This window comes from Python bivittatus, unplaced genomic scaffold (assembly GCF_059951505.1).
Source record: "Python bivittatus isolate LINGU-HERP-01145 unplaced genomic scaffold, Pbiv_v1 ctg000980_np1212, whole genome shotgun sequence".
Taxonomy (NCBI): domain Eukaryota; kingdom Metazoa; phylum Chordata; class Lepidosauria; order Squamata; family Pythonidae; genus Python; species Python bivittatus.
This window is the reverse complement of record NW_028277125.1, coordinates 37,711,163-37,737,909: the sequence shown is the minus strand read 5'-3', so window position 1 is coordinate 37,737,909 and position 26,747 is coordinate 37,711,163. Positions and strand designations below refer to the sequence as shown.

The window sequence follows — 26,747 nt, the reverse complement described above, 5'->3', positions numbered from 1 at the left end:
TGCAAGAATGACATATTGCTCCTAATTCTAATCTGTTTTTGGTTTTGAAGGGAGGGCTGGAATTCTTTAGTGTAGTATCATTGCAGCAGCTTTTTCTATGTTTTATTCTGCAAGCGGGTCACATATAACATATCATTCTTTCCCTGCTTGTTGAGGATTTTAACAGCTTTCGGTAACCTGAATATGTTGGTAAGAGAAAGAGAGAAAGAACAATTCACTTAAAGAGTGCCTATAGAAAAACATGGCGTGCTGACCAGTGCAGACATAACTTATCTTTTGCCATGATATGCACATATAACGAAGTCAAGAAAGAGGTTGCTCTGATACATACTCAAAACTTGCTTAAAGGCAAGCAAAATACAATACAGTGCCAGAATTCTACAGCTGTTTAGGACTGTATTCTCTATTGCTTATAGCACATAGAACCCTAGTTAAAAGGGTATGGGAAGGAAATCATGTCCTCCCGCCATACAGTCTTCCTGGTGTAATCACAGCAAAAGGTCAAAATTTATAATTAGACTGGGCTCAACACAAAGATTAAAATGCAGTGGGAAACGTCAGTCTAACAGGGTGAATATTCCTTCCAGGCTGAGCTTAGTCAGAGGTCTCCTTGATTAAATAAGAAAAGATCCTTTCCCTGAAAGAGATTACTGTTTCAATCAGCAATGCTAAACAAGCAGAAACCGCGACTCCGCAGGGTGCCTGACTGCAGAGCGCTCCCTCTCCGAATGCCGGCTAAGTGCACTTCCTTGGAATTCCTTCTGCAAACTTTCGAGGAATAAAAGCAAGATTTCTCCATATAAAGGGCTTCTGGGGAGGACTTGGTGCAGCCGCCTCTGACAGCTGACTCTGTATGTTGTGCTCTCGGAAATAAATCTCACCTCTAATTCAAGCATCTGCCTGCATATTTTATTCCCGGCTCAGAAACGATCCTGGTAAGATTTCTTTCTAACAAGCGAGAGAAAAGAAATAAATGCTATTGTGATGAATTCTCCACAGTTTCATCAGTTACAATGGAAGAGAACTATGGTTGAATGATCCTGCTATAAAGAGAGCAAATGGCACTGACTATGATCCAACTCTCCGAAGTCAGTTGTCCTTGCTGAAAAATGAACCAAGGAAACAGCAAGCTAGCAGTCAGGTTTTATGTACAAACTGGAAAGGAGGGATGCACACCAAATGGAAAACTAGAAATTGCTCATGTCTTGCAGCCTCTGTCCAAACAAAACTCAAAATATTTCTATGTTTCAGCCATAAGCAACAATGGGGCCTTGGAACAAGCACCCTGCAAACTTCTGTTTCATCCCATGGACACAAGAGTGGAGCAATCCATGCTGACTATTATCCATCAACCAGCTTGCAGGGGAAAAAGTACCTAAGGAATAATTTTATGACCCTTTTGAATATGTTTAAAAGAAATTCCCAAAGGAAACAATGAAAATGTAACTTTGATCTCATCAACTGAAAAATCAGTTTATATTAGTTTAGGATCTTACCAGAAAAGCACCCCCCCCCTACTTTAACATAGAATTCTTTAAATAAACCCTAAGGTGGTAAGCCAATACATTAGCAGGACAAAAGACCTAATCTGTTTAACATTTCTGTCCATTAGCACCTTTCCCAGGTGCTCAACAAATAAACAAATCAAGCATAGCAGTCTTTGCATTTACATAATAGGCTGGTACAAGGTAACCATGATGTTCTTTCATGAAGAGATTCACATCAGAGGAGCCAGTTTGCTTCTTTCTGTCAGGATTGAAGCAAGATTTGCTTCCGTGAAGCATTTGCTTTGTCTTAAAGCTTCTGCCTGCCTCCTGTCACTTGCCAAAGCCAGGAAAGCATTGGCTTTGAGGAGAGGCATTGATGAAGACAAAGAGAAGGTGGGGTTATGTGCTCTCCCTTACAACTCACCACTGAAAGGCAAGGTAAGTGGTCCCCCCTCTTTGGACAAGGGTTCACCAACGCTTAGGATGAGCAGGGCCAAAGAAGGCAAATGACAAATGACACATCCTTCAGCACTGCTTGCTATAGCTTGAGGCAAGTGGTGCTGACACATTCTCTGTGGGGCCTCCCAAGGCTTTTCAAAGTTGGTCCAGAGGAGACTGACCAGCATCTTCTCCAGCAGCAGAAACTTATGAGGGGCTGTGAAGAAGAGCAAGATGCAAGGTAACCACATTACTGCACAAAGCAATTCTGAGGGAGTGCTTTGCCTGAAATTTTGCTGAAAGAAAGCATTCCTTAGAAGATCTGTATAACCAAAACACCACTAGCAGCCCTCGTGTGTGAAGTGTAGTAGTGCACATTCACATAGCACACGTATTTCTAAAGTAATTAATTGCAAAGTAAGACACAACCCATGAAACTCATCCATCATATGGAGTAAAGAAAGGGAGAAACACTCTTGCCTGACAAGAGAAATGGAAGGGTAAGGGTCTTTTCTCTTTCCCCACTTTTTTGACATAGGGGGTAGGAGAGGGGGAAGAACCACAACTGAGAACAGTTCCTTAGTGCCAGTCTCCTGATGCCATGGAGCAATTGCTTGGTGGGATTAAAGAACTGAGAAGCAGAAGACCCACTTTCCCATCCCATCTTTCTCCTCCCTCCACTTTTGTACTGCCAAGATAGAATAGGAATTGGAAGTACAATCAGATCTTCTTTAAGCTAGCATACTTTTCTGCAGCTCCCACATTGCATAACAGTACATTAGTGCTGCCATGCAGAGACTAATGGAGAGATGCAGATTCAAGAATGCTATGTATAATGTTATATGATGTATGTATGGTATGATATTATGAGTTCATACCTGAAGAAGGGTAAATAAATAGACTCCCCAAACACACAGGCACAGAGCATCTGTCTTCCTTTTTCCTTAAACCATTCCTTTTTACATTAACAGAGCTCAGTACAACTATATTCTATTTCAATATGTTTCACCAAATGTGAATTTATTGCTTTAATGCCCACTTCCCTGATCTGTATAGATGTAAATCCAGTTTTCTACCTGAATGTAGCTTTATTAAAAGAACTAATTCAATGTTTCATTGTTTTTCCATAGATAATCCAAAGTGATCTAACATCTAGTGCTGGGTATGATGTAATGGGGTGTCACAAGTAAAGTTGGAATGATCTTGTCTTTCAATATTATTTGCCTTTTTTAAAGTATGAGCTCATTTCATGATACTTCTGCATTTTGCAAATGTTTTCTGTAGTCTACATGAAAATCTGGATCTGTGTTAGCATACATTGATATAAATCTTTTCATGCAATTTTCCCCAACATATACTGTACTGTATATTTTCCCCTAATATATTCTTTTTCACAGACACCTTTTCCTAGTGTATGCATTTTGGTACCCTATTTTCTACTCTGTGCATTTTCTATGCATTTTTAGGGTTATATTGCAACATTTGAAGCATTACTGTATTCTAGTTTTGAAATATAAATTATGTTGGTTCATACATTTAAGAAATGGCCTACCATGATATACTGTACAGCAAGTTCAATCAAACACAGCCAAATTGCAAATACTCAAGAGCATCGATAATGCATCATGATAGCACAGGACTTTATATGAAATTCTCCTGTTTCCAGTCATCATTGTTTCCAAGCAGGTTTAGTAAGCTAAGACCAAAGCCAAAACCAAATTGACAAGAGGTAAGGTAGGATGGGGAGAAACCTATCCAAAACCAATCCATGAAGCACTTAAATTGACTTATATAACTTAAGTTACATCCTGTCTCTGCAAAGTAGTCAGCAAGTCAAAATGTTTGTGTGTGTGTGTGTGTTTTAAAAAAGGCATCTTGTAATTTTTCTATATAAATGCTCATATATTCTTTTCATTCAATCTCTCCTTCCAAGAATTAGACAATTTCTCAATCCTGGTTCTTTAAAGATATGTTCAACTCCAATAATCCTACAGCCTAGCCCCTAATTCTCTGTGCTAGCTAGGAATTATAGAAGTTGAGATCTAACATCTGGTAGACACCCAGGTTCAAAGAAACTGTTATGGATACTGATTTTATAATCACTAGACAACTTGCTGTATAAAGTTTGAAGTCTGCTGTTTTAGAGAGAATCTACATGGCCATGGTGAAATTATGGATGTTTTCAATTTAGTCAAAAGAAAGAAAATGCCCACTACAATACTTTAGAATGCTAATAATACCAAGGTGAAAATCTATTTCAGCACACACAAATGTTACAATTTCATATTCCCAGGCTCCATATTGACTATAAATTGGAACAAATAATATATAATTTGTTCAAAGGGGAAAGCAGTTTGATCAGTGTATATCGTATTAAATTATCAATTAAGTTATTTTTTTCCAGCATAGCTTTTGCAATATTGAAAGTCATCAATTATGGTTCTCTTTACTAAACTTTTTTGCACTGCAGGCAATCCTAAAGCTAAGATAAAAAGAAAAAAGGAGGGGAGGGAATCCTTGTTCAATAATATCACAACATGAGGAGCTTATGTGAAGGAAGAAAAGAAGGTATTGCAGCTTTTCAGATTTTGTCCTCAAAGGGTTGTTGTTAAAACTGTTTTCCTACCACCAGCCTGAATTAAAGAAGGAAACAAATTTTCATTTGTGCATGGTTTACCCCCTCCATTCATCTATTAAATCTCTTGGCTGGCAAACTATTCAAGGTGTGACCCATCTGCTGTAACTGCTGAATCTTACCATCACCCCTGCCAACAGGATAAGGATTCATGGCCCAAGCTGTGAGTCCTTCTGATTCATTTCTGACAAAATTAAGCATGAAGCACAATTCATGAGAACAAGGCCAGCATGCCAATATGAGCAGATGTTTAAAGGGTACTCCGCTTTTCTGTGGGGATCTTAGCTTTGGCTGTCCAAGAACCCCCTTCTATTGGTGCAATCTTTTTGATGCTATTATTGTTGTTCTTGCACCCCAAATGTTTAATATGATCACTTGGGATTTGGCCATAAAGCTATCATGGACCCACATATCCCATTTTTGCTTTTTTTTTTTTTTTTTACTTTAGTGCTTATGATTAATGCTGTAACCAGATAGTAACTGCTAAAAGGTCAGAGTAGAGAGGGCACCATACAGTACTTCACTGAAAACACAGCTTGGAACCTTACTCAATATTGTTTGCAGGCTACAAAAGACACCTGGGTAGTGCTCTCTCCTTGTTTCATTTCAAAACTTCTGAACCTGACAGCCTTCCTTGACCACAATTACTAAAAATCAGTGGTATGGTTTCCCAACTGTTTCAGACAGAAGACATATCAGAACTACTAGGCTTCACAAAGTTTAAGAAACAAAGAAAAACCTTGTAACCACTCCAGAATACAAAGACACTCCCCACCCTAAAAAAATGCCCCACCCATTATAGCAATTTTTTATCCTAAAAATGTTGGGTATCACCATCAAGTACCAAAGGTTTACCCACACCAGCCATATAATTTCTGTATAAAGTAATCCATAATGCTGTATAATAAATGTATACATTAAAAAATGATTGCCAAATAATTACAAATAAATATTTGTTACTGAATAATGTCAGCTACTTTAAAAAGTCAGAAAATATCTCTGCTGTTATAGATCTCTGAATGCGGGATTGCATATGTGCCAATAGCAACCATGTTTTTTGTCCATTTGTATCAAAAGAATTCAGAAAAGGAATAGGGTCCTCTTCCCTGAATTTGTTTTTTTACCTAGTAAATAAGTAATCCAAAAGTAATAAATAGCATTGCAGTTATAAAGACTGGTACGTTTTCTCTTTACTTTTGCTCTCTGCCTGACAAGACACATCACTGAGGAACAGATATAGGACTGGATTACTAATCTGGATGACTACTTTTGGCTCACTTTGCCGGAAGTATCAAGTTACAAATTTGAAAAATGAAGAAATGACTCAAGCTTCCTAGTATCAACTCCTAGAGTCTCCCCTAGAGTGGGCAGGGTCAAAGGTTTTCAGTCCATTTTTCATGGGGAGGTGGAGGTGTGAGAGGGGGTTTAAGGGTCCTTTATGCCTTGCAGAGGCACTGTTACATCACTTAAAAAGCTTGAGGATTCAAGCTTAATTTTCCTGGGTTTGGGAAGAGTTTAAAGGAGATTGATGCAAAATGGGATTCTATTCTTAAAATCCTGAAAAACTCTCCCCCCATAACAAAAATGTTGGCTCTGCCCCTGCAGTCATCATATCACTCACCATGTCCTATTTCAATCTGAAGGCAAGACACAAAAATAAACGGTGGGTTCCAGGCCAAAGGATGTTGCATCCCAAAGCTATAGCACCAATAAGGCTTGAACTGATTCAGTTAAGGGTACTCAACAGCTAGTTTTATATTTTCATTCATTTTATCTTTTATTTCCTCTAGTCCCCAGATTTTTGTAGTATCCAGCCTGATAGAAAGTTACAGAGAACTCAAAACTGCACAATATTTTGTGGCTTTTCGTGGTTCCAGCATTATTATTGCCTTACGGTCAATTTCACAGGGAAGTTGTTTTGGTCGAGGACCAACATGGCTCCTTTCTATTTTTTTGTTTTTTTATTAGCAAAGTTACTATATCTCATATCCTGTAGGTTAGGCAGGAGAGGGGTAAAATAAAATTATTTGGATGAATGTATATACTGTTTCTCTTTTGGACACTATAAATAAGCTCTTGAAAAATAATGTAAATGGTTTAAAAATGTATTTCCATCACACCAACCAGCTAGCCACTTTTAGGCATCTTTTAAAATTCAAAATCTCTTTCATTGTTGTGTGTTACATTAAAGTGGTGACTATAGGCAAGCAAACCATCTGCATGGGGAGGGGAAAGCACTGGATAAATGGCATATAACATGTAAACGCTATGTGAAAAGTAGTAATTGGAATAATTTGACCTTTTTGTTCCTCTATTTTATTTAAAAAAAACAAAACAAAACAAAACCTTTTACCGTGAATCAAACTGGTAAAAATATCATTACCTTTGCTCAGAAATGCACGAAGGGGTAACTGCATGGCTGTGAGTTGTCTTCCAAGGCCACGTGGTCACTGACATGGGATAAATGTGGACAGATGGAAGAAAAGGCAAGGAGGACCTGGAGAAGTGCCCTTCTGTCAGTTCTAACACCCTTAGCCTTCTTTGAGAAACACAAATGAATCCTTTAAGAGGATTATACTTTCATGCCTCGCCTTGTTCCCTCTGGAGACTGGAGGGACTTGGAAATGTGTGTGAGAGAAAGAATCATACTTGTTTAGCACAACGATTGTGGTAATTAAATATACGGGATGATGTCTTTTGCTTTTTTATTAAAAGGAAATACAAATTGCCGCTCTTCTGTTAATTTAAAGCTTTGATTCACAAGTTTGTTCAAGTCTTTGACTAATCATTTTATAAGCCATAGGAGTCTCTGTCATTAGTTTTACGTGTAAACAGGAAAGATTTCAACACCTCGGGCTATGTCTTTTTCTCCTTTGTCTACAAAGGACACACCCTCTATTTAACTCTGTAGAGTGCATAGAGACCTCTAGTGACTGAATATCATACTGCAAGTAGGTTTTATAAACAGATGTACACAAAAGCACGCGCACACACAACACCCTATTGTGACATTAAATTGCAATTATAATTTCTGAAATATGATTTGTGGAGATTTAGCCCAGAAACTCTGCTGCTTATTAGAAGGAGAAAGTCATTCTTTGAAAATTCTGTTACCGGCCACTATCAATTTATCAAAATTCAGACACTTAAACCTTCAAAATATTAATGCAATTTATAGGACACATTGCAGCTACTAAGTCATATTTTCTGAAATATCTACAAAATCCAGAGACAAGTTATAAAAAATGAAATCTTAAATGGATCTTTTTTTGCAGGGTGACACTGTTTATGACTTTATAATAGTTTATGCAAGTACTATAGTAATAAAAGACTGCACAGCTAACCATGACAAGTTTTTAAATGGTAAATCTGGTAAATCTGAACACTACATTTTGATAGCATAATCATCTCTTTGGGAATTTAATTTTTATTAATTACCAAACTCATCATGAGATCCATACAAAAGCTGTCTGGCTGTCACCAGATTGAATGCACCAAAATTCACTTCGCTTTGGACTAAACTCTTTCAAATGAATGTTATTTCAAAGAGGGAAAGTGTAATAAAGCCATGAGGCATAAAAAAAAATGAGCAATGTTAATATAAATTCAGAAAGCAGTGACAGAAGAGAAGAAATCACATAATTTCCATATTTATACATCCAACTCCCTGTGAGGATTCCAGCAGGCGGTATCAAATTGACAGCATGCATGGCAAGGCCCAAAATAAGAGAGAGGAAAGTTCCAATTAAAAGAAAGAATCAGAGTGTTGTTCCCAGAGTTCCAGTTAAATCAGAACCCATCAAGGCTTGTTCTGATTCCTGCAGCTTTGCTCAAGAAATAATGAGAAAGATGAAAGAAGACCAGCCAGCCAGAGCAATCCCACACAATCCTTTGAAGCCAGGAAATCACAAACCTTACTTCGGAGAATTTGTGTTTATGTGGCAGCTGTTGCTTGGCCTTCTTCGAAAGAATCATCTGCTGTTTGATTTTCTTCTCCCTTTCTTTGCCACAGTCCCTGTACTTTAGTGCTAATAAACAGTCAGGCCTTAGGAAACCCAGTGTGGTACAGTGGCAAAGAAACTGGTCTATAAACAGGGAGACCCAGGTTCAAGTCCAGCCTTGGCCATGGAAGCTCACTGGATGACTTTAGACTAGTTACTCTGTGTCAGGTCAACCTACCTTATAGATGGCATTTTCCCACCTTAGGAAAGTGGGATATAAATTGGACTTCTGGGGAAGAAATGGCAAACTGAAAACAGCTCCACTAAAACTGGAGCCGACCGTGGCAGAATGAAGAGCCGACGAGTAGACCAGCTCTTCATAATTCCTCTCTGGAGAAGGAGAGGACTTGATATCACCCATAAGTGCTCCAGACAGTTGCTCCTCATGAGGAGACCACAAGACAGTAGACTCCGGTGGGTCTAGATGAGGGAAAAACCATCTTGCTGAAATCAGGGTCAGCACCTTCAAAAGGGACACTGGATTCACATACTTCCTTTTCTAATCACTTTTGGATATTGCTTGTTAACTGCTTTCCAGCTATTAAGAACCTTTGGATCGACATGTTTTACAGCACCAGATGAGTTTCCTTTAGCCCTTAGTGAAAGAAGCTTTAAATATAAATTTAAGGACTTAATTTTTTTTCCTTTGGAATAAACAGCAAAAGGGTGATTAAAACTTTGATTTTGGACAGTTACAAACACACTGAGGGTCCAGAAAAAATTGAAATAAGATTTTGAAATTAATTGTAAGAATCCTTCCAGTGTGGAAATGCTTTGGTTTTCAATTCTCTTTAAAAAAAAAAAAAAAAAATGATGGGATGAGAATTTGAAGGTTGGATGCTAGAGAGAACCAGAAGGAACTAAAGATTACAATTAAAGAAGAACACTTAAATTTGATTTACTAATACAGAATGAAACCAAATATTTTAACATGGACATATTGAAGGATATTTTTGAACAATGGACTCAGATGTTAATTTTAAGAGTGTCCGCCTCTATAGATAGACTGTGTTTAAAAGATGTTATGAAAGAGGAACAAGTTATATCTGACCAGATTGAGACTGATTTGAAAGTGGATTTAAAAATGACAACCTACAAGAATGGTATGGAAAAAGATGTTACACTGGACATACAATAGAAGCAGGCTGATGCCTTAATAATTAAAAGGGATATTCAAATAACAAACCAAGAGAGTGACCTGGGTAATTTTCCTATATTAGTTTTGCAAAAGAGGCTTGTTAAAGTTTTGAAGAATTTTGTGAGAACGGACAAAGAAAAAATGAAAAGAAATCAAGTTCTAGGACATTATTTGAAGGGATTAAAGATCAAGATTGTTAAAAGTAAAAGGAAGGAATGTAAAGTTGGTTTATTTGATCAAGGTTAAAATAGATATCTTGTTATCTCTGGTAACCCTTAATGGATTTTTGCTGATCAGGACTGAAATGATGATGTTTTTTAAGAATTTGTTTATAGATAAGAGAAGGGATATGGAAAGAAGATATGATTTGTTGTATTTTAAGAGAAGGTGATAAGTTACTAAAATTGTTTATCCTTGTGATGAAGGAGGAAGTCATTTCTTTACTTATTCCTTTTATTTTTCTTTACTATATTCTTATTTTTTCTTTCTTTTCTTTTCTTTTTTTTCTTTTCTGCACTATTTTCTTTATTCTTTTTTTTTTAGTTTGTATCAGTTTTTATCTTTTTAATTGTAATTTTTAATAAAATTACTATTAAAAAAAGAACCCAACTAACTAGATCCATCATTTATTAGAAAACTAGACTTCAGTAATATAATCTTTTTTAACAATAAACATTTTAAGATCCATAAATATATTCATGTAGTGTGTGTGTGTGTGTGTGTGTGTATAAATGAAAGTGGCATATAAATCAGATTAATGAATACAAACAAAAAGAAGTAAGACCAAAACTGTTCAAGGAGTAAATCCAAACAACATTGTGCTCATGGTTTCAGGCTGGGTGTATTTTTAAGGGTATCTGAGGTCATGTTCTCATGAGCCTCAAATGTTACCATAACTATGAGCAAAACTATACCCACCATCAAAGAATAGATACCATTGTCTGTTTTGCCTTCTCTCATGTTTATGCATTGTGGAGGAATTTAGGTCTGGTAATAAGAAGAAAGAGAGAGAGAGGAAATGGTTAGTCAGACCTGGGAAAACAGAATTGTAAGAAGGAGACTCAGAACAGCCCTGCCTTGACTTTATAGTCCTTAAAAAGGACCAGGGAGGTTTTGGACAAGCTTTCAAGATTCTTTTATTCTGCCTTACTACAATAATGAACATTCCAAGAATCCCTGCCATGGCTATTTCTTGAGCTGGCTTACTCAAAGGGCTGACAAGCTTTCATCTTGCTTTCCTCCCTACTCCACTCATGAAGAAATATGTGGTTTCATCTAAAACTAAAATCTCACCTATATACAGGTGGCCAAATTCAGTAGATGTTACTTAAAATCACTCCACTTGCTACTTCACCAAATGCCATCTCTGATAGAAGACCGACTTGGACCTGCCTAGCACATGCCTGTTAAAGATGAGTGACCTACTGGAAAACAAAAAAACATGTGTAAGCCTAGTGTGTGACTTATGGCAAATTTCTTATTTAAAAACTGAACAAAGTAAAACAATCAAATAACAAAGCTCTCACCCATCCCATGACTATTCCTCTGATCACCCAAGTCCCAGTGTTTTCTCTGCTTAGCTCCAATGCTATTTCTTGCCTCACTAATCTATTTTATTCTGGGGCATTGTGAGCATTTTACAATTACACATTTGCAAGCTGTGAGAAAACAAGGAATGGGAATATAATGGCAGTCAAAGAAGAGCAAGAATAAAATAAATTGACAGAAGAATTAAGTATTCACACTTGGGCTACAGGAAGAGATATACAAAGTCTTCACAAGCAAAGGTGAAGTTCTATTCTATAGGTGTTAGGTCCTATTCCAAAGAGATATGAACCAACTGTAAGTTAACTCACAATATCAGACATTAGTTCTGCTATCTGAAACATTTAATGCAATGGGAAATGAAAAGAATGGTCAAAGAAAATACATCATCAATGGAGCATCATGTTAATAAAACACATACTGACATGATGAGTTACATCAGCAGTGCTTTGTCTATCAGTTTCCCTTTCTGGTCCTGCCAGAATGCTGATCATCATCCATTATAGGGAAATGGGTTCCACTCTACCTTCAGAATACCAGATCCCTTTCGTTCACACAATAAAACAGATACCATTCCCAATTCTCTCATCATTAGCAGTTGAAAAGTTGACTTCCAACCTGATGTGTTCAGTTGTTTTTGGATTTCAATTCCCACAATCCTTTTCCAGTGAACCAACTGGCTGTGCTTATTAGGAGATTATGGGAGCAATCATGCAACATGGGTTGAGAAAGGCCAACTTATGTGATCTTCATCACCTGTTAGCTTTTCCTCTGGAAACGTATCTAGAAATCTTAAATAAATTATGGTCCCACACAGCTACATTCTTTTTTTGTACCTCTGCATATGAAAAGCTGGAATATCTACCAGAATTAGCTAAGCATTTTATCATGTTATGAGCACAAACATATAGAAAAGTTAGGTTAAAAATGAGAAAGCAGTACAGAATCCTTCCATGGGGAACTGAAGAATACCTCATAATTAACTTTTTTGTAGTTTTTGCAAAAGTTGAAAGTTTACATTCCAGAACACATACAATATGGGGGAATTATTGTAGCCTTCAGCAGGGCATGTACTGATATGGGAAGACTTCCCTTTTTATGCAATATATGAGCAGATCTTGGTGGTCCCTTTCAAATAAACATTTGTTTAACACTAATCCTTAAAGATATTTCAAAATCTATTCCAGATATACCAAACCTTATGTAGAGAGTCTGAATGTCTCTGTTTTATTATGCAAAACAACTTCCATAGTTTAATTACAGTGATGAGATATAAGCTATGTTACATAGTCGGCATATATATGACTAGCACAGACTTTAGACTGCAAGATTATCCCCTGGAAAATAGTGTAATCTTTTTCAAGAAACAATGTTTATGTTTCTACCTAGGTAATTCTAGTATCAAAATAAAAACAGCTGTCATTTAAGACTTTCTAGTGAAATAGGCTTTAACTGACCCTGAGTGCTCCATTTTGGATCTACAAAAACTCACTGAAGTCCATATTTTTTAAAACAAAACAAACAGAAACAACAAAAACACTGATGGGAACTTTAATTCTCATCAATTGAATCAGCATGGTTAATCACAAAGGGTTATGGAAGTTGTGCATAACCACAACTGGTGGGTAGCACTGCCTGTCGCTGCGGAAACTTCTTGGAGAGGCATAAAATCCTTCTATTCCATTTTCTCTTCTATCATCTTTCCTTCTCACATTATTCATATTTAATCTTTCTATGTTGTAATTTGGTTTCAATTTATTTCAGCACCTGCTCATGAAGCCACTAGATGGTGGGCATGATAATGGCCATCAATTACATTTTAATGCCTTTTTATAGCTGTGATACTTTTCCAGTGATATATGAAGAACCATCACCTGTTATTTTACTGTTTTTATTTCAATGCACAGTAACTTGCAGGAGACCACATCACTCGTCTGATTAAATCCAATAAACAGTTAGAGCTTCTGCAGTATGAATAGCCTTCATTTTCTGTTCAGTCGTAGATCAACTGCAGATTGATATGCCTTCCAGATATGTTGGAATAAATCTTTGGCATTTTCAGCTAGCATTGCAAATCCAGTTTAAGGGAACGTATCTTAACCCATCTCAAGGCTGGAGAAGGATGATGTGTAAGTTGAAAACCAGTTTATGCAGAGCTTTGGAAATAATTTGCAAAGGTTTTTCTGGAGTGCACAGAAGAGAAACTGTAACACCTGTCTGCAACTCTTTAAAGCACCCACATCTTCCCCCAAGATTGCATAGCTGCCTCTGTAGCTGCCATGTGATCCTAGGAAATGGTGTGGCTGTTTTAAAGAGTTGCAGACAGACGCTACATTCATATCCCACACAGTCTGAACTACTTTTTTGGAATCAAGTCCAAAGCATTACACATTTGTATTATTTTCCTTAGATACTGTTTTCATCTGAAAAATAAAACACACAAGCAGCTAAGCATTCTTTAGAAGCCAAGTAATATATTTTCTATTATTAGATTTTGTTGGCAGGATGTTATTTGGGAGATAATTTTAAAGTGTGAATAAGAATATAAGGTCAAGTAACTTTTTACACAGTGTGTTGCATATAATATACATCTTTTGCAACTGGAAGTATTTAGTAAACATTTGCAGGCCTTTCTCTCAGCTTTTCACATACAAATACTACATATATTATGAAAAATGAGTATTCAGACTAGATTGGGTTAGGCACCTAGCCAGTGACTGACTGCTCATCCATTTATAGATATGACATTATGACATACAGCACAGTTCTCCTTTCACAATGAACAATTCCCAGTATGTGGTTTTACACCTACAGAAGACTGACTGAATCATGCTGATCCCCATACTCCACCCACAAAGTGCAGTCTCTGCTTAATCATGTCCACACCTTCATTACCAACCCACCAATGGAGAAACAGAAAAGGGCATGGATTTCCATTACAGTCTATCTTTCTATGGTTCCCATCTCTGATAATTCTTTGGCTTAGAGAAATGAATTATCTGGCTCCTTCACACAAAGGGGCAAAACCCAGCTCAATTAAAACAGTAAGACAGCCTCATTAATTTAAGTTTCATTAAAATACATCTTTTCTATAATGAGGGGTTCATAGCCAAACTAGCGGCTGGGCTCCAGATTTAGAGAAAAGAAAAGATCTTTTTCTCTCTTTACTGAGTAAGAAAGGAAAATAGCTATTTACAGAATGGCCAGCACGCCAGGTTATTTCCTGACACAACTCTCTTCACATATCACAAAAATGTCAGATATTTGTCACATATTTATACATGCCACTATTTGCCTTTCTTAAATATTGGTGATCAGAAAGCTGGTCCCCCATGAAAGCATTTACTGACCAGATGTTTTTTAAAAGGGTGTAGCATCATTAGACTTATATGGAAAATTGTTAGCTGGCAAATGAGGCAACAGATCTAGAGTACTAAAGATTCCCGGCTACATTTTAATTCATCCAACAACACAGAAGTTGTTTGTTTCATCTAAATCAGTCTTCCCCCATTTAATGCATTGCACTGTAGTTCTTATCAGTCCAAGGTAGCATGACTATGGATGGTGGGAATCATTGTCCTATTAATCTCAGACTGGAACATTGGGGGTAGGAAGGGGAAAGCTGTGATAGATAATCACAACACAAACTTTAGGATTGGTGTAAGATATGACTAGGTGGTTCTGTTCTGAACAATGCACAAGTATCATCTTCAGCACCTGGAGGAGGAAGAAAGGAAGCAAAATATATGCAGAAGTGCTTGTACCTATATCAGCCTGACTGAAGTTCATCAACAAAGGAGAGAAAGGGAATGGGAGAGCTTTCTCCATTCTGGCACTCAGATTGTGGATCACCTTCCTAAGAAAGTATGACTAACGCTAACATTGCTGTTGTTGTGGCAACAGCTCATAACAATTGTGTTTCCCTAGGCACTTTAATTTTATATGTTTTTTTCCCAGTTCCAATCTATTTTCTCTTTTCCATTGGATTTTGTTCTATAACTTTTAAACTGTATTTTTATACTATAGTTATCTACAAGGACAAAGGGCTATTTTTTTAAAAAAATAAAAAATGACTTCAAGGAAGTGACTGCCACTGATCAATATATATCTATTGTGCCCTAGTATTATGTCACTTCTGCCTTCTTTAGCTTGGGGCAGATAAAGTCTACCTTAGCAATCCTTATTGTAAGAAAAGCAGGTATTGAGAGGACTCATTTCAGACCTACAGTTATCAGAAATGAAGAAAGGTATGCCAATTTGCAATTGCTTAGATATTCACAATGATGTTGGCCTTAACAACATGTTGCTAATATTATTCTACCATGGGTGAGCCCTTTAAAAGTTTCTCGGTCATTATTTAATTTCAAGGATTTCTGATCAGTTCTTTAGTTGACAAGGCAATGGCCATCAGACAACAGCAAATCATCATCTTACCTTTACAGGCCACATTGTTCTCAGGCTCATATCCAGCCTTGCAAGTACAGCGGCCAATGGGAACCATCCATTCCCCATCACCATTGCAGTACAATTTAATAGGCACATCCACCTCCTCGGCATTGGGAATGCATGTACCTCGTGCAATCACTAAGGAGGTGCTTTCTGCTCCTGTCATAGTCTCTGGGAAGATGGCAAAATTTTGCACCACGCTTGGGCATTTCTTAAAGAAGACCCTTACAGACAGCAACGACATGCATGCCCCATAATCCTGAAAGGCAAGGTAAAAGCCATTCCGATTGAGGGGCCCAAAGCTCCTCACCTCTGTGTTCACCTTCATTAACCTGCCACCAAAGTCCACCTGAGAGAAGCTCTCATCTGCAGCAATAGTGTCCACCTTGAGGTAGGGGGCTTCTGTCCAGAAAGCTGACTTCTTGGTGGCAATAACAGAGTCTGTTTCATAGTAATATAGGTTGAAAGTTTCCTTACAGGAACCAGGAACATTGGGAAGGCTGCTACAGTCCCGTACAGTGAAGCGCATTTCTGTATAAATACGGTGTGCACCTTGTCGATTTATGAAGGTGGTAAGCAACCAGTTGTTCTGGTTGGGTTCAAAGACGTTGCAAACTTGATAAGTACGGATTGTGTTGAGGTTCTCATCGTAGCCACTGACTTCCTCCCACTGTATGGAACAAATAAGAAAGGGGGAAATCAAGCAATTAAACAGGATGAAAAGAAAGAAACACAGGGATGGCACTTTAACTTGGAGAATTATAAATTACAACAAGATAACTGGGATATGCAGCCTTGGAGGAGACTTATGCTCTACAATCAGTCTGGAAAATGTGTGCAGCATTGCTAATGCTGGGCCTATTCCAGTGCTTATGAGCTTGGAATCAGCCAACAAGAATCAAAACAAGTTAACTGAAGTTATCCACACTAACAGAAAAAAAAAAAAAAAGTCTGTATGCATGAATGTATGCATACACGGGGGGGGGGGGAGAGAGAGAGAGAGAGCGCCACTGTGGCCCCACAAAGTGAATACACTTTTAGTATTTATTGTTAAAGCTGATGTAACTCAAAATCATCTCTGACAAGGTCCTCTGACAAAATTAATAAAAATCAACTCATTTCTGTTGCTCTGGTAGTCTGACCTCTTTAACCCTCTAATTGACAGAGCCACTTTAAGCTCAGCAGTTTCCTGAGAACACTTACCTTGAAAAGAACTGGCAATCTCAGTGTATTTTAAAAAATAGGCTAGAGCTGAATTCAATATGATTAACAAGATGGTCTAAAGCAATTTTCTGAAAATTAGTCTGTGATTTACTTGTAAAAGAAAAGAATCTTAAAGTTGTAGTGAGATATCAGCTAGAAATAGTACTTCTAAATCAGAAAAAAATTACATACTAAATTTATTTATTGCAAATCTTTATGCTTCATGGTTCTGCTTCATGATCCTAAGGCAGGTCACATCTCAGTAAGAAAATACGATTCTACAAATGACTCATTAAAGCAACTGCATGTTTCTTTAGGCTTGTTCAGTAGCTTAAAAAAATACCCAGCTGCTTTAAAGAGGCACTGTACTTGCATTCCAGTCTATTCCAAATCTCCTCTTCTGAAACATTTCTGAAGTATGCATGGTTCTAACAATATATAAATAGAACTAGAGCAACAATAGTAGTGAAACTCAGGAAAACAGCAGTAGCATCTATTTATCATAAATGAAAAGTCCTATGCACCCATACCCAAGAATTTCCAGAGAATTTCCAGAGTGATAGCCTTATAATCTCTTGCAGCCAAAACAACTAAGTGTCTACTGCCACCTTAAAGATCCCAAGAATCAACTGTTTCAGTTTCTTAGTTGCCAGAAGATTTTTTGTTGTTTCTACATGGGAGTTACTTCCACTCATTTTAATAAGACTTACCTTGGATAATCTTTAAAATGCCCCAAAGGTCTTCTTAGAGCAAGCCCTATCTAACTTAATAGGACTTAAAGGGACTTCCTCCAGAATAGACAATATAGCTTTGTATTATAAACTTTTAAATGTCTGACCAAAACTGTTCTAATTTGGTATCTAAAGCCGACTAATGTTGGTGTCAGACAAACCTCATACCATAAAAGTCCCACATGGAAAATAAATATATATTTTAATTCCCCTATTCTCAAGTAAGGATTACCACCAAACCTCTCGTCTCTTTCCCTAAAATTACATTTTAGATTTATTGCACTGTAGTGCTCTGTCTTGTATTTTAAAAGGGGGTTTTGTTCTATAAATTAAAGTTGAGCTTTAGTTATAAAAGTCAAGGAGCACAGTGAAAAAAATGGGACTAAAATTAAATATAAAGAAGACCAAATTAATGACATCAGGTTTAACAACTAGCTTTAGAATTGCCTTTTAGGATCAACTGTCAACAGTAAAGATGAAGCAGTCAATAAATACACTGCAGACTAGCGCTTGATAGAGCAGCCATGAAGGCCTTGGAAAAGATATTCAGATGCCATGATGTGTCTGTACCTACAAATATCAGAATAGTACAAGCAGTGCAAGCCATGGTATTCCCTGTGGCACCCTATGGAAGCAAAAGTTGGACTTCGAAAAACCAGCATAGAAAGAGTATTGACACTTTTGAACTCTGATCTTGGAGAAAACTCCTGAGAATACCATTGATAGCCAAGATAACAAACAAATGGATCATCAAACAAGTGAACCCAGAGTTCTCACCTGAGGCACAAATGTCCAGGCTCAAATTATCCTACTTCAGACACATTATGCAAATACCTAGCTCCCTAGAGAAAACTCTAATGCTGGGAAAGGTGAAAGGAAAGAGAAGAAGAGGACAACCAGTGGCAAGGTGGATAAACTCAGTTACAGTGGTGATGGTTGCACCATTGGAAAACTTGAAGGACCAAGTTAGGGACAGACTGTTATGTAAACATCTATGTGATCACTAAGAATTGACACCAACTTGATGGCACATAATCAATTCAAATTAAAGTTGTGCTTGCTCCTTAGTACCCCGGAATAAAAGTCCTGGATGAGACCAAAGGCCTGCCTAGCTATGTTTACTGTTCCTAAAGTGGTCAACTACTAGATGAATATGAGAGGCCTACAAGCAGGGAACTTGTATAAGAGCACTTTCCCACTCACATATTGAAAGACATATTGCTACAGTAAAAAAAAAAATACTGTCTCTGTGTAGCACTTTGCACCACAGAGGCAATGAATCCTGTCTAAGTGTTTCAATTAGGAATGTCAAGGTGGGACCAATCTATCTCTACCAGCCACCTTGTTTTAGAAACCTTCTTCTTGAGCAAACAGCACAGATGCTCATACTTAGAAGTGGGGAGGTGCTTTTCTTCATCCAGGCACATGGAAAGAATACTTTAATCCAAAGCTTTGCAGAATGCTGGTAGATATTATGAGGTATCTCCTCCTTATGTTTATCTGATTTCCTTTTACATCCATGCAATTTAGTAGCAATCACTATATGACAGCAAATTCCACAATTTAACTGTGTGTTGTGTGGAGAAATGCATCATTTTTTTCTGCCTTGCATCTTTCATATTTCATCTTTATTGGATACTCTTGGGAAATTGGAGGGAGGTGGGGAAGTAACAGAAGGGAAAGTAGACATAAACAGTTGAGAGATAGAAGAAGAATCCATCGGCAGCTTATCTCATAAGTAGCAACTCAGAAATCTGGGAAAAAGCATTTCAGATTGTTCAAAGAAATGCTGCCTTAAAAAACTCACTATAAATAACGGTAGGAAATTCCTCTTCCAGTATCCAAGATTGTGTCCTGGTATTATAAATACCCTACTGAAGTCTGTATAGCGCTTGCTTCTTGCCCAGCTATACAGGGCTCAACATTATTTAAAAATCTCCTTATTCACCTTCTTTACATCAAATTTATATGCTTTTTAATGTTCCTCTCACCTTTTTGGAGGGAGCGAGGTTGCCCTTTTCCATACATATTTTAAATCTTTGCAATAAACTTTTGAGTTAAACATCTTGAAAACCTTCCACAACTGATACTTTTTGTGGAAGCATCTTTTTCCTGCTTCTCCTGTAAAAGAAGATGTTTGCTCCTTACTGTAGTGAGTTTGAGAGGGCAAAAGTATCCCTTAGATCTTCCTGCTTTTTCTTTCAGTTTCCATACGTTGCATGATTAGTTCATACCCTCAGACCAGAATACAAATATAACATATGCCTTGCAGGGCCAAAGCAGCATGTCTGTTCATGGTGCTACAGTGCTTTCAAGTCATTTGGGGAACAATTATGTCCTGTTCCCCAAACAACTTGTGCTCTAGACTTTCCAGCATGAACATTGCATGGTGCTATCCAAGGTGCTACTTTTTTTCTTTTTCATTTGCATCAACTTTGTTTATTAGAACCTGAACATCACTTTTTCAGAACCTCCCTATCTTGAAGTTAGTCTAGTGGGTCTGATCTCAGCTTCTTTGACTTTACTTAGTTTATCTTGTCAGAACTTCAAATTGCTTTTTGTAACTCTTTCTGAAATCCATCTGATTGAAACCACTATTTAGAAGAAGGCAGTTTCCTGGACAGATTGTTGAAGATATCTCAAAATCACAAAAGCTTTAGAAAAGAATTTTAAAAATAGATCTTCTGTGCAAAATGCTGAACTAAATATTTCACCCAACCTGATTTTATGATGTATTTAATTCAACATTGAATAGAATTCTTAATTTCTTTGTCATTGCAGGTTGTAAAATTTCATACTAAATTGATAGCGATAAAATTGTCACTGAATTGAATTTGAAGATCCCACTAGGTTCTTATCTTGGACACATTTGGACACAGTAAAGAAATACTGCAAAATCACTATTACTGCCTCTTATATTTCATGATTTTTTAGACCTTTTGCATGCAACAATAAATGTTTATGCAACTACATATCCCAGTCTTTATGGTGTCAAAAAGCTCTTTATTTCACCTGCACCAGATTAACACTGCTGCCTCTCGGAAGGGATCAGTAAATTGATTTTACCCATCATATTTTAACAAAGAAGAAGAAAAAAGATACAATACCACTTCATTCAGAATATGGTATTTTGGAGGAAAATTCATACCTTAAGGCCTTTCAGCTACAACAAGCAAGCTTCAGACAGAATAGTGAAAATAACATCTGTTAAATACCATGCCAGCAATTCAAGAATTTTCTCCTCCTTGTCTCCATCTGCTAATGTGCTGCAGCACACATTTCTTGTTCTTATTACAGTCCACAAATAATAATTGTATTGACAGGTGAATGGGGGTAAAATTATCTGTGCAATCATATGTGGAACATGGAAACATTACATGTAGCTGTGATTCACATGTGATTTGAGGAAGAGGGAAAATATGATAGAACTTACTCTATGCATTGTTCCCCAGCACATCCATCAAAACTAATGTTAGAGTATGACAATTTGCAGGTGAATTAATGAGCAGTCATTAATTTAATGATGGCTATTGTGACAATTAAGAGGTAGGAATAAAATGTGTTGGGCCTATAACAGTATTAGAGAATTGCAACCCAATCTACAAGCCATCCAAATTTTTGTTTACAGGATTTGGGGGATGGGGTAGGATGGGGGGTTGGCAGCAATTTTATACAGAAGCCCTTAAATACTGTCAGGAATATGATGCATAATTCCAAGGTGTTTCAGTACCACTGAAGCATGAATTAACGGCTACATCACAGTATGTTATCAAAAGGATATTAATATTTTTATGGAGATGAAAGCACTACATATGTAAGCAAAATTGTGTAGTGTAGTGTAGTGCTATGCCATCACACAGACAAACTAAAGTTAATGTGGTGACAAGGGTGTGGATTATTATACACTGTAGAATGTATATGTCTGAAGCCTCACGTTTAAGAGTTGGAAATCTAGTTATGACAAAGAAAACCATTTTTATAGAAATAAAAAAAAAAGTGTACAGAAGGCATTGACCTGAAAAGGTGGGAGGAAGACTCAAGATTCAAACAGTTGGACTCACATATAGAAAGGGCAGGGTTCCTTTGTGTTGTGAGACAAATTCTTGTATGTAAGGTTTTCTAATTCTCTGCAATAAATCTATGTAGTCTAACCTTCATGAAACTGCTTGGGAAAGGAGGAATGGGAATATCTAATCATTATAGTTGGTATGAAGCACTGGCAGCAGATTCTTAAGTTCTTTTTAGTCCACTTAAAAAGTGAGAACAGTATTCCTAATCACTAATTCATTGTGTTGGTACAAAATGATTAGCCACAGGAAAAGTAATGAAAACTGTCATGTAGCCACCAATTAAACTGTTTGCTTCTTTCCTGGGCAAGGATAATAATCCTAATAAAAGATGTTATATCTGCTTGTATGTGTTAATAGTGTAAAACTGTTTTAAAGGCGTGTACCCATATCATTATGCTGCATTCTCTGAGAAGTTCATCGGTGATGAAGCCATTCTTTCTAACCACTGCAAAAACTTGTTTAAATAAATATGTATTTTATCATCAGTCAAAAGAAGGAAACAGAGAATACTCTGCAGAGTTGTACTATATATAGGGAAACATATATAGCCACCCAAAAAAGCTCTCATTTTGCAACTGGTTTGCATTATCACTACACTATTTCTTTACATGCTACTAAGGAAGAGGTATCAAGGTAAATGAAGGATGCTATTAAAATGTATCCACTATTTTTATCTCCATAGATAAGCAAATAACAAATGAGGAAAGCTTCAATCAAATTATATTAAAAACTGTACTAGGCTTCTAATGGAGACATCTTTCCTGGAGATAGGAAATTTGGTGCAGTCAAATCTGAGTACCCATGAGAACCATCCTGATATGTCAATTAAGACTCCACTTAGTTCAGCATCTGGTCAGATACTTCCTGGATTCCAAGGTATAAACAAAAGAAAAGCCATGGTGGATGAATCACATGAACAGTTAGCATCATCTTGTTTCTAACAACAATCAACTTGATGACCCAGGAAGCTAGAAGTAGGCAGTGATGTCACCAGAGGTCCAGGATCCTACTTTGCAAATTGCTCATGAAGAACCACCAGTGCCGCATTGTTGGTTTATGAGATTTTGATTAAGAGATGACTAGATCAGACTATTTAAGATCAGAGTCTACCTCAGCTTTCCAGATGTGTTGGGATTTCTGCTTCCAGAATTTCCAGTCAGCATGTTAAAAGAGAGACAGATCTTGTATGATTACCTCATTAAACTAATGGCTATTTCCATATCTTGTGGTGACAATCCATGAATTTATTTTATGCTGGGATAAAAGTACAGAAAACTGGCTGGCCGTCAATTTCACTGTGTGATCCTGAATTATATTATGTGTGAGAGAAAACATACCCACTTTCTCCCCAGCATTCACAATTTTATAATTCTCTGCTTTGTTTTCCCTGAGGCTGAAATTCTAAACTTTCTAGAGACTAAATCCCACTGAATGGAGCTTAACTTAGTTTTGAAAACAAAGTGAAAATGACACTGAATATTACTTTTTTATATTCATAAAATATAAAAAACAGTTTATATTTTGGATGAATATTTTTACTGATACGTGCAGAAAAGAATTTTGAATAATAGATTTGTAATCTTACGTATAACTCTGGTGAGTTGGCTGCTTTTTGGATATTTATGCTGGAAGATCAACATTGCCTCACACAAAACTTTTTTAAATGCATGGAGAGGTATTGCTCAGAGCCAATTATGTTAATTTTCAATTCGTTGGTCATTTAATTCTACATTTTTATTTTGAGCCAGAACTTTCTTAAAAGTTAGTATAATTAATTGGTTAGCTCTTTTCATATATAAAACCTTTATAAAGGGACTTGCAATTTTCCAAGTGAAATCTCAAATATAATGAAAATTAAATAAAGGCCCATTGAAATAAAATAAGGATTATACTAAAGACAGAACTAACATAGCTCTGGATTTCAGTTTGTCCTCCTACCTTAGAAGAAGTTTATGATAGTACAGAAGGAAAAAGGTCACACAAATATCCAGTGGCAGAAAAATCCATAGAATTTTGCATTTTTTGAGAATGATTTAAAGCACAAAGACCATCCAGTGATCCACACCAACTATGATGGAACTCAATCAATTTTATTACCTTCCTCTCTCAGAGTGAAATAGAGAACATCCTCACTAACTAGTCCAGGATGGGTTCCTGAATAAGCCTTGTGACTGAAGGGGCAGCCAAACTGGCTATCTCCTTAGTGATCCAGCCCAGCCCAGCCCAGCCCAGCCCAGCCCAGCCCAGCCCAGCCCAGGCTTGCATAACTATAATAATTTCATGCCATGTTTGAGAACTAACTTGACAATACTATCAAGCAAGAGATAACAACAGTGAAATTTGCTGCCCCAACAGAGTTTCAGCTGCTGGCAAAGGATATGGGCTGGAAAAAGAGAGCTTGACTGACCAATCTGAAAAGGGGCAGTTTGATGAAATTTGAGATGAGCTTGTGTGACAACGTGCTTCTGGTATGATGCTTCCATTAACTCAAGGGGGTCCTGGAAGAAATGAATCATCTGGACTCTTTTCAATCAGGTTTTAAGTTGGGCTATAGTAGCAAATCAGCATTAGTCATGCTTGTGAATGACCTTAGGAGCATTTCAGATGGGGGTGATGCATTCATCTTTGCCTTCCTACATCTTTTGATATATTTTAATAAATAAATAAATTATTTATTTTTTATTTATTTATCTAATTTGTCACTGCCCATCTCATTGAACGACTCTGGGTGGTTTACAAAACAATTAAAATCAATTTAAATTACAAAATTATAATAATAAATAAAAAATAAAAAGATCCAAAATAATTGGCAATCACTCAGAAAGCGTCATCGAGGTGTTAGCCACCCCTAGGATTGCATAAAGTTGTTATGCCCCTACGCAAGCTGGCAGAGCCAGGTCTTCAATTTTTTCCAGAAAGCTGGTAGGGTAGGGGCCTGCCACACCTCTGGGGGGAGAATGTTCCAAAGGGTGGGGGCAACGGCAGAGAAAGCTCTCCTCCTGGGCCGCGCCAGTCAACATTCTCTCGCTGATGGGACCCGCAACATGCCCTCTCTGCCTGACTGGATGGGATGGGTTGATGTGGCAAGGGTAAGATGGTCCCTCAGGTAACCTGGACCCGTGCCATGTAGGGCTTTAAAGGTGATAAACTTATCCTTCTCAATTGGCTTTGTGGGGTGAGTGGGGGGGGGGGCATTGTTTTGTTCTCCTCCTTTATCTAATGTCTGTTCCAATTAGTACTGGTACAGGGGGAGAAACTCCTAGACTCCTGTTATGTGGGGTGCCTCAGGCTTACCTCTCCCTCCACTCCTATTTAATATCTATAGGGAACCACTGGGTGAGATCAGCTGAATTGCCATCAATATAGTGATGATACTCAGCTATATATTCCCACCCCTAGCCAAACAAGCAATGCTATGGAAGTTGCGTCCTCAATGCCTGGAGGCTGTGAGGCTGTGAACAGATTATGACTCAACCCTGGAAAGAAAAATAGAAAAGAAAGAAAAAATAAGTATATAGTAAAGAAAAAGAAAAGAAATATGTAAAGAAATGGCTTCCCCCTTCATCACAAGGATAAACAATGTTAATAACTTATCACCTTCTCTTAAAATACAACAAATCGTCTCTTCTTTCCATATCCCATCTCTTATCTACAAACAAATTCTTAAAACCTTGTAAATTCAGTTCTGATGTCAGCAAAAGTCCATTAAGGGTTGCCAGAGATAACAACATATCTATTTTAACCTTGATCAAATAAACCAACTTTACATTCCTTCCTTTTACTTTTAACAATCTTGATCTTTAATCCCTTCAAATAATGTCCTAGAACTTGATTTCTTTTCATTTTTTCTTTGTCCGTTCTCACAAAATTCTTCAAAGCTTTAACAAGCCTCTTTTGCAAAACTAATATAGGAAAATTATCCAGGTCACTCTCTTGGTTTGTTATTTGAATATCCCTTTTAATTATTAAGACATCAGCCTGCTTCTATTGTATGTCCAGTGTAACATCTTTTTCCATACCATTCTTGTAGGCTGTCATTTTTAAATCCACTTTCAAATCAATCTCAATCTTGTCAGATATAACTTGCTCCTCTTTCACAACATCTTTTAAACACAGTCTGTCTATAGAGGCAGACACTCTTAAAATTAACTTCTGAGTCCTTTGTTCAAAAATATCCTTCAATATGTCCATGTTAAAATATTTGGCTTCATTCTGTATTCGTAAGTCAAATTTAAGTGTTCTTCTCCTTTAATTGTAATCTTTAGTTCCTTCTGGTTCCCTCAAGTGTCCAATTTTTAAAGTCCTAACTTATTATGTTTTTTTAAAAAAAATAAAAACAAAAGCATTTTCCCATGGGAAGGATTCTTTATAATAATTCCAAAATCTTATTTCAAATTTATCTGGACCCTTAGTGTGTTTGCAACTTTCTAAAATCAAAGTTTTCATCACTCTTTTGCTGTTTATTCCAAAAAAAAAAGTCCTTAATCTTGCATTTAAAACTTCTTTCACAATGGATTGAAAGTGTTGTAAAACTTGTCAATCCAAAGGTTCCTAATAGCTGAAAAGCAGTTAACAAACAATTTCTGAAAGTGATTAGAAAAGGAAGTATGCAAACCCAGTGTCTTTTCAAAGGTGCATGGTTTGAGCAAAATTGCTATTCCCTCATTTCACAGAGTTCTAAATCTGCTGGACACCACTGTCTTGTGGTCTCCTCATGAGGAGCAACCGTCTGGAGCACTTCTGGGCAACCTCAAGTCCTCTCTCCTGTCCGGAGAGGAATTATTAAGAGCCAGTTTAATCGCTGGCTCTTCTGCTGCAGTCATTGGCTCTACTTTTCGTGGAGCTATCTTCAGTTCACTATTTTTTCCCCAGAAGGCGATTTTTCATCTTTAACTCTTGATGAAATTGCACTTCCCCAGTCAAAGTTGGACTCAAAGAACAAATGGCAGCCATGTCAGGGGAAACTTTACCCAGATTTGCCTTCTGCACCAACTGTGCCAACGTTTGGACCAAGAGGCTCTATTTTCTCCAAAGTTTGCCCATAAGGAACCAT

The 26,747-nt window shown here is 37.1% G+C and overlaps 1 protein-coding gene across 9 annotated transcripts in view; it reads right to left on the bottom strand.

Moving 5' to 3' along the window:
* Window positions 1-26,747, bottom strand: part of EPHB1 (EPH receptor B1) — a 387,938-nt gene that overhangs the window by 218,183 nt on the left and 143,008 nt on the right. For all 9 annotated transcript variants that reach the window (XM_088132648.1, XM_088132652.1, XM_088132650.1 and 6 more), the window contains one exon: window positions 15,679-16,360. In XM_088132648.1, the coding sequence (XP_087988774.1) occupies window positions 15,679-16,360 (682 nt within the window). The remainder of the gene's footprint in view (window positions 1-15,678; window positions 16,361-26,747) is intronic.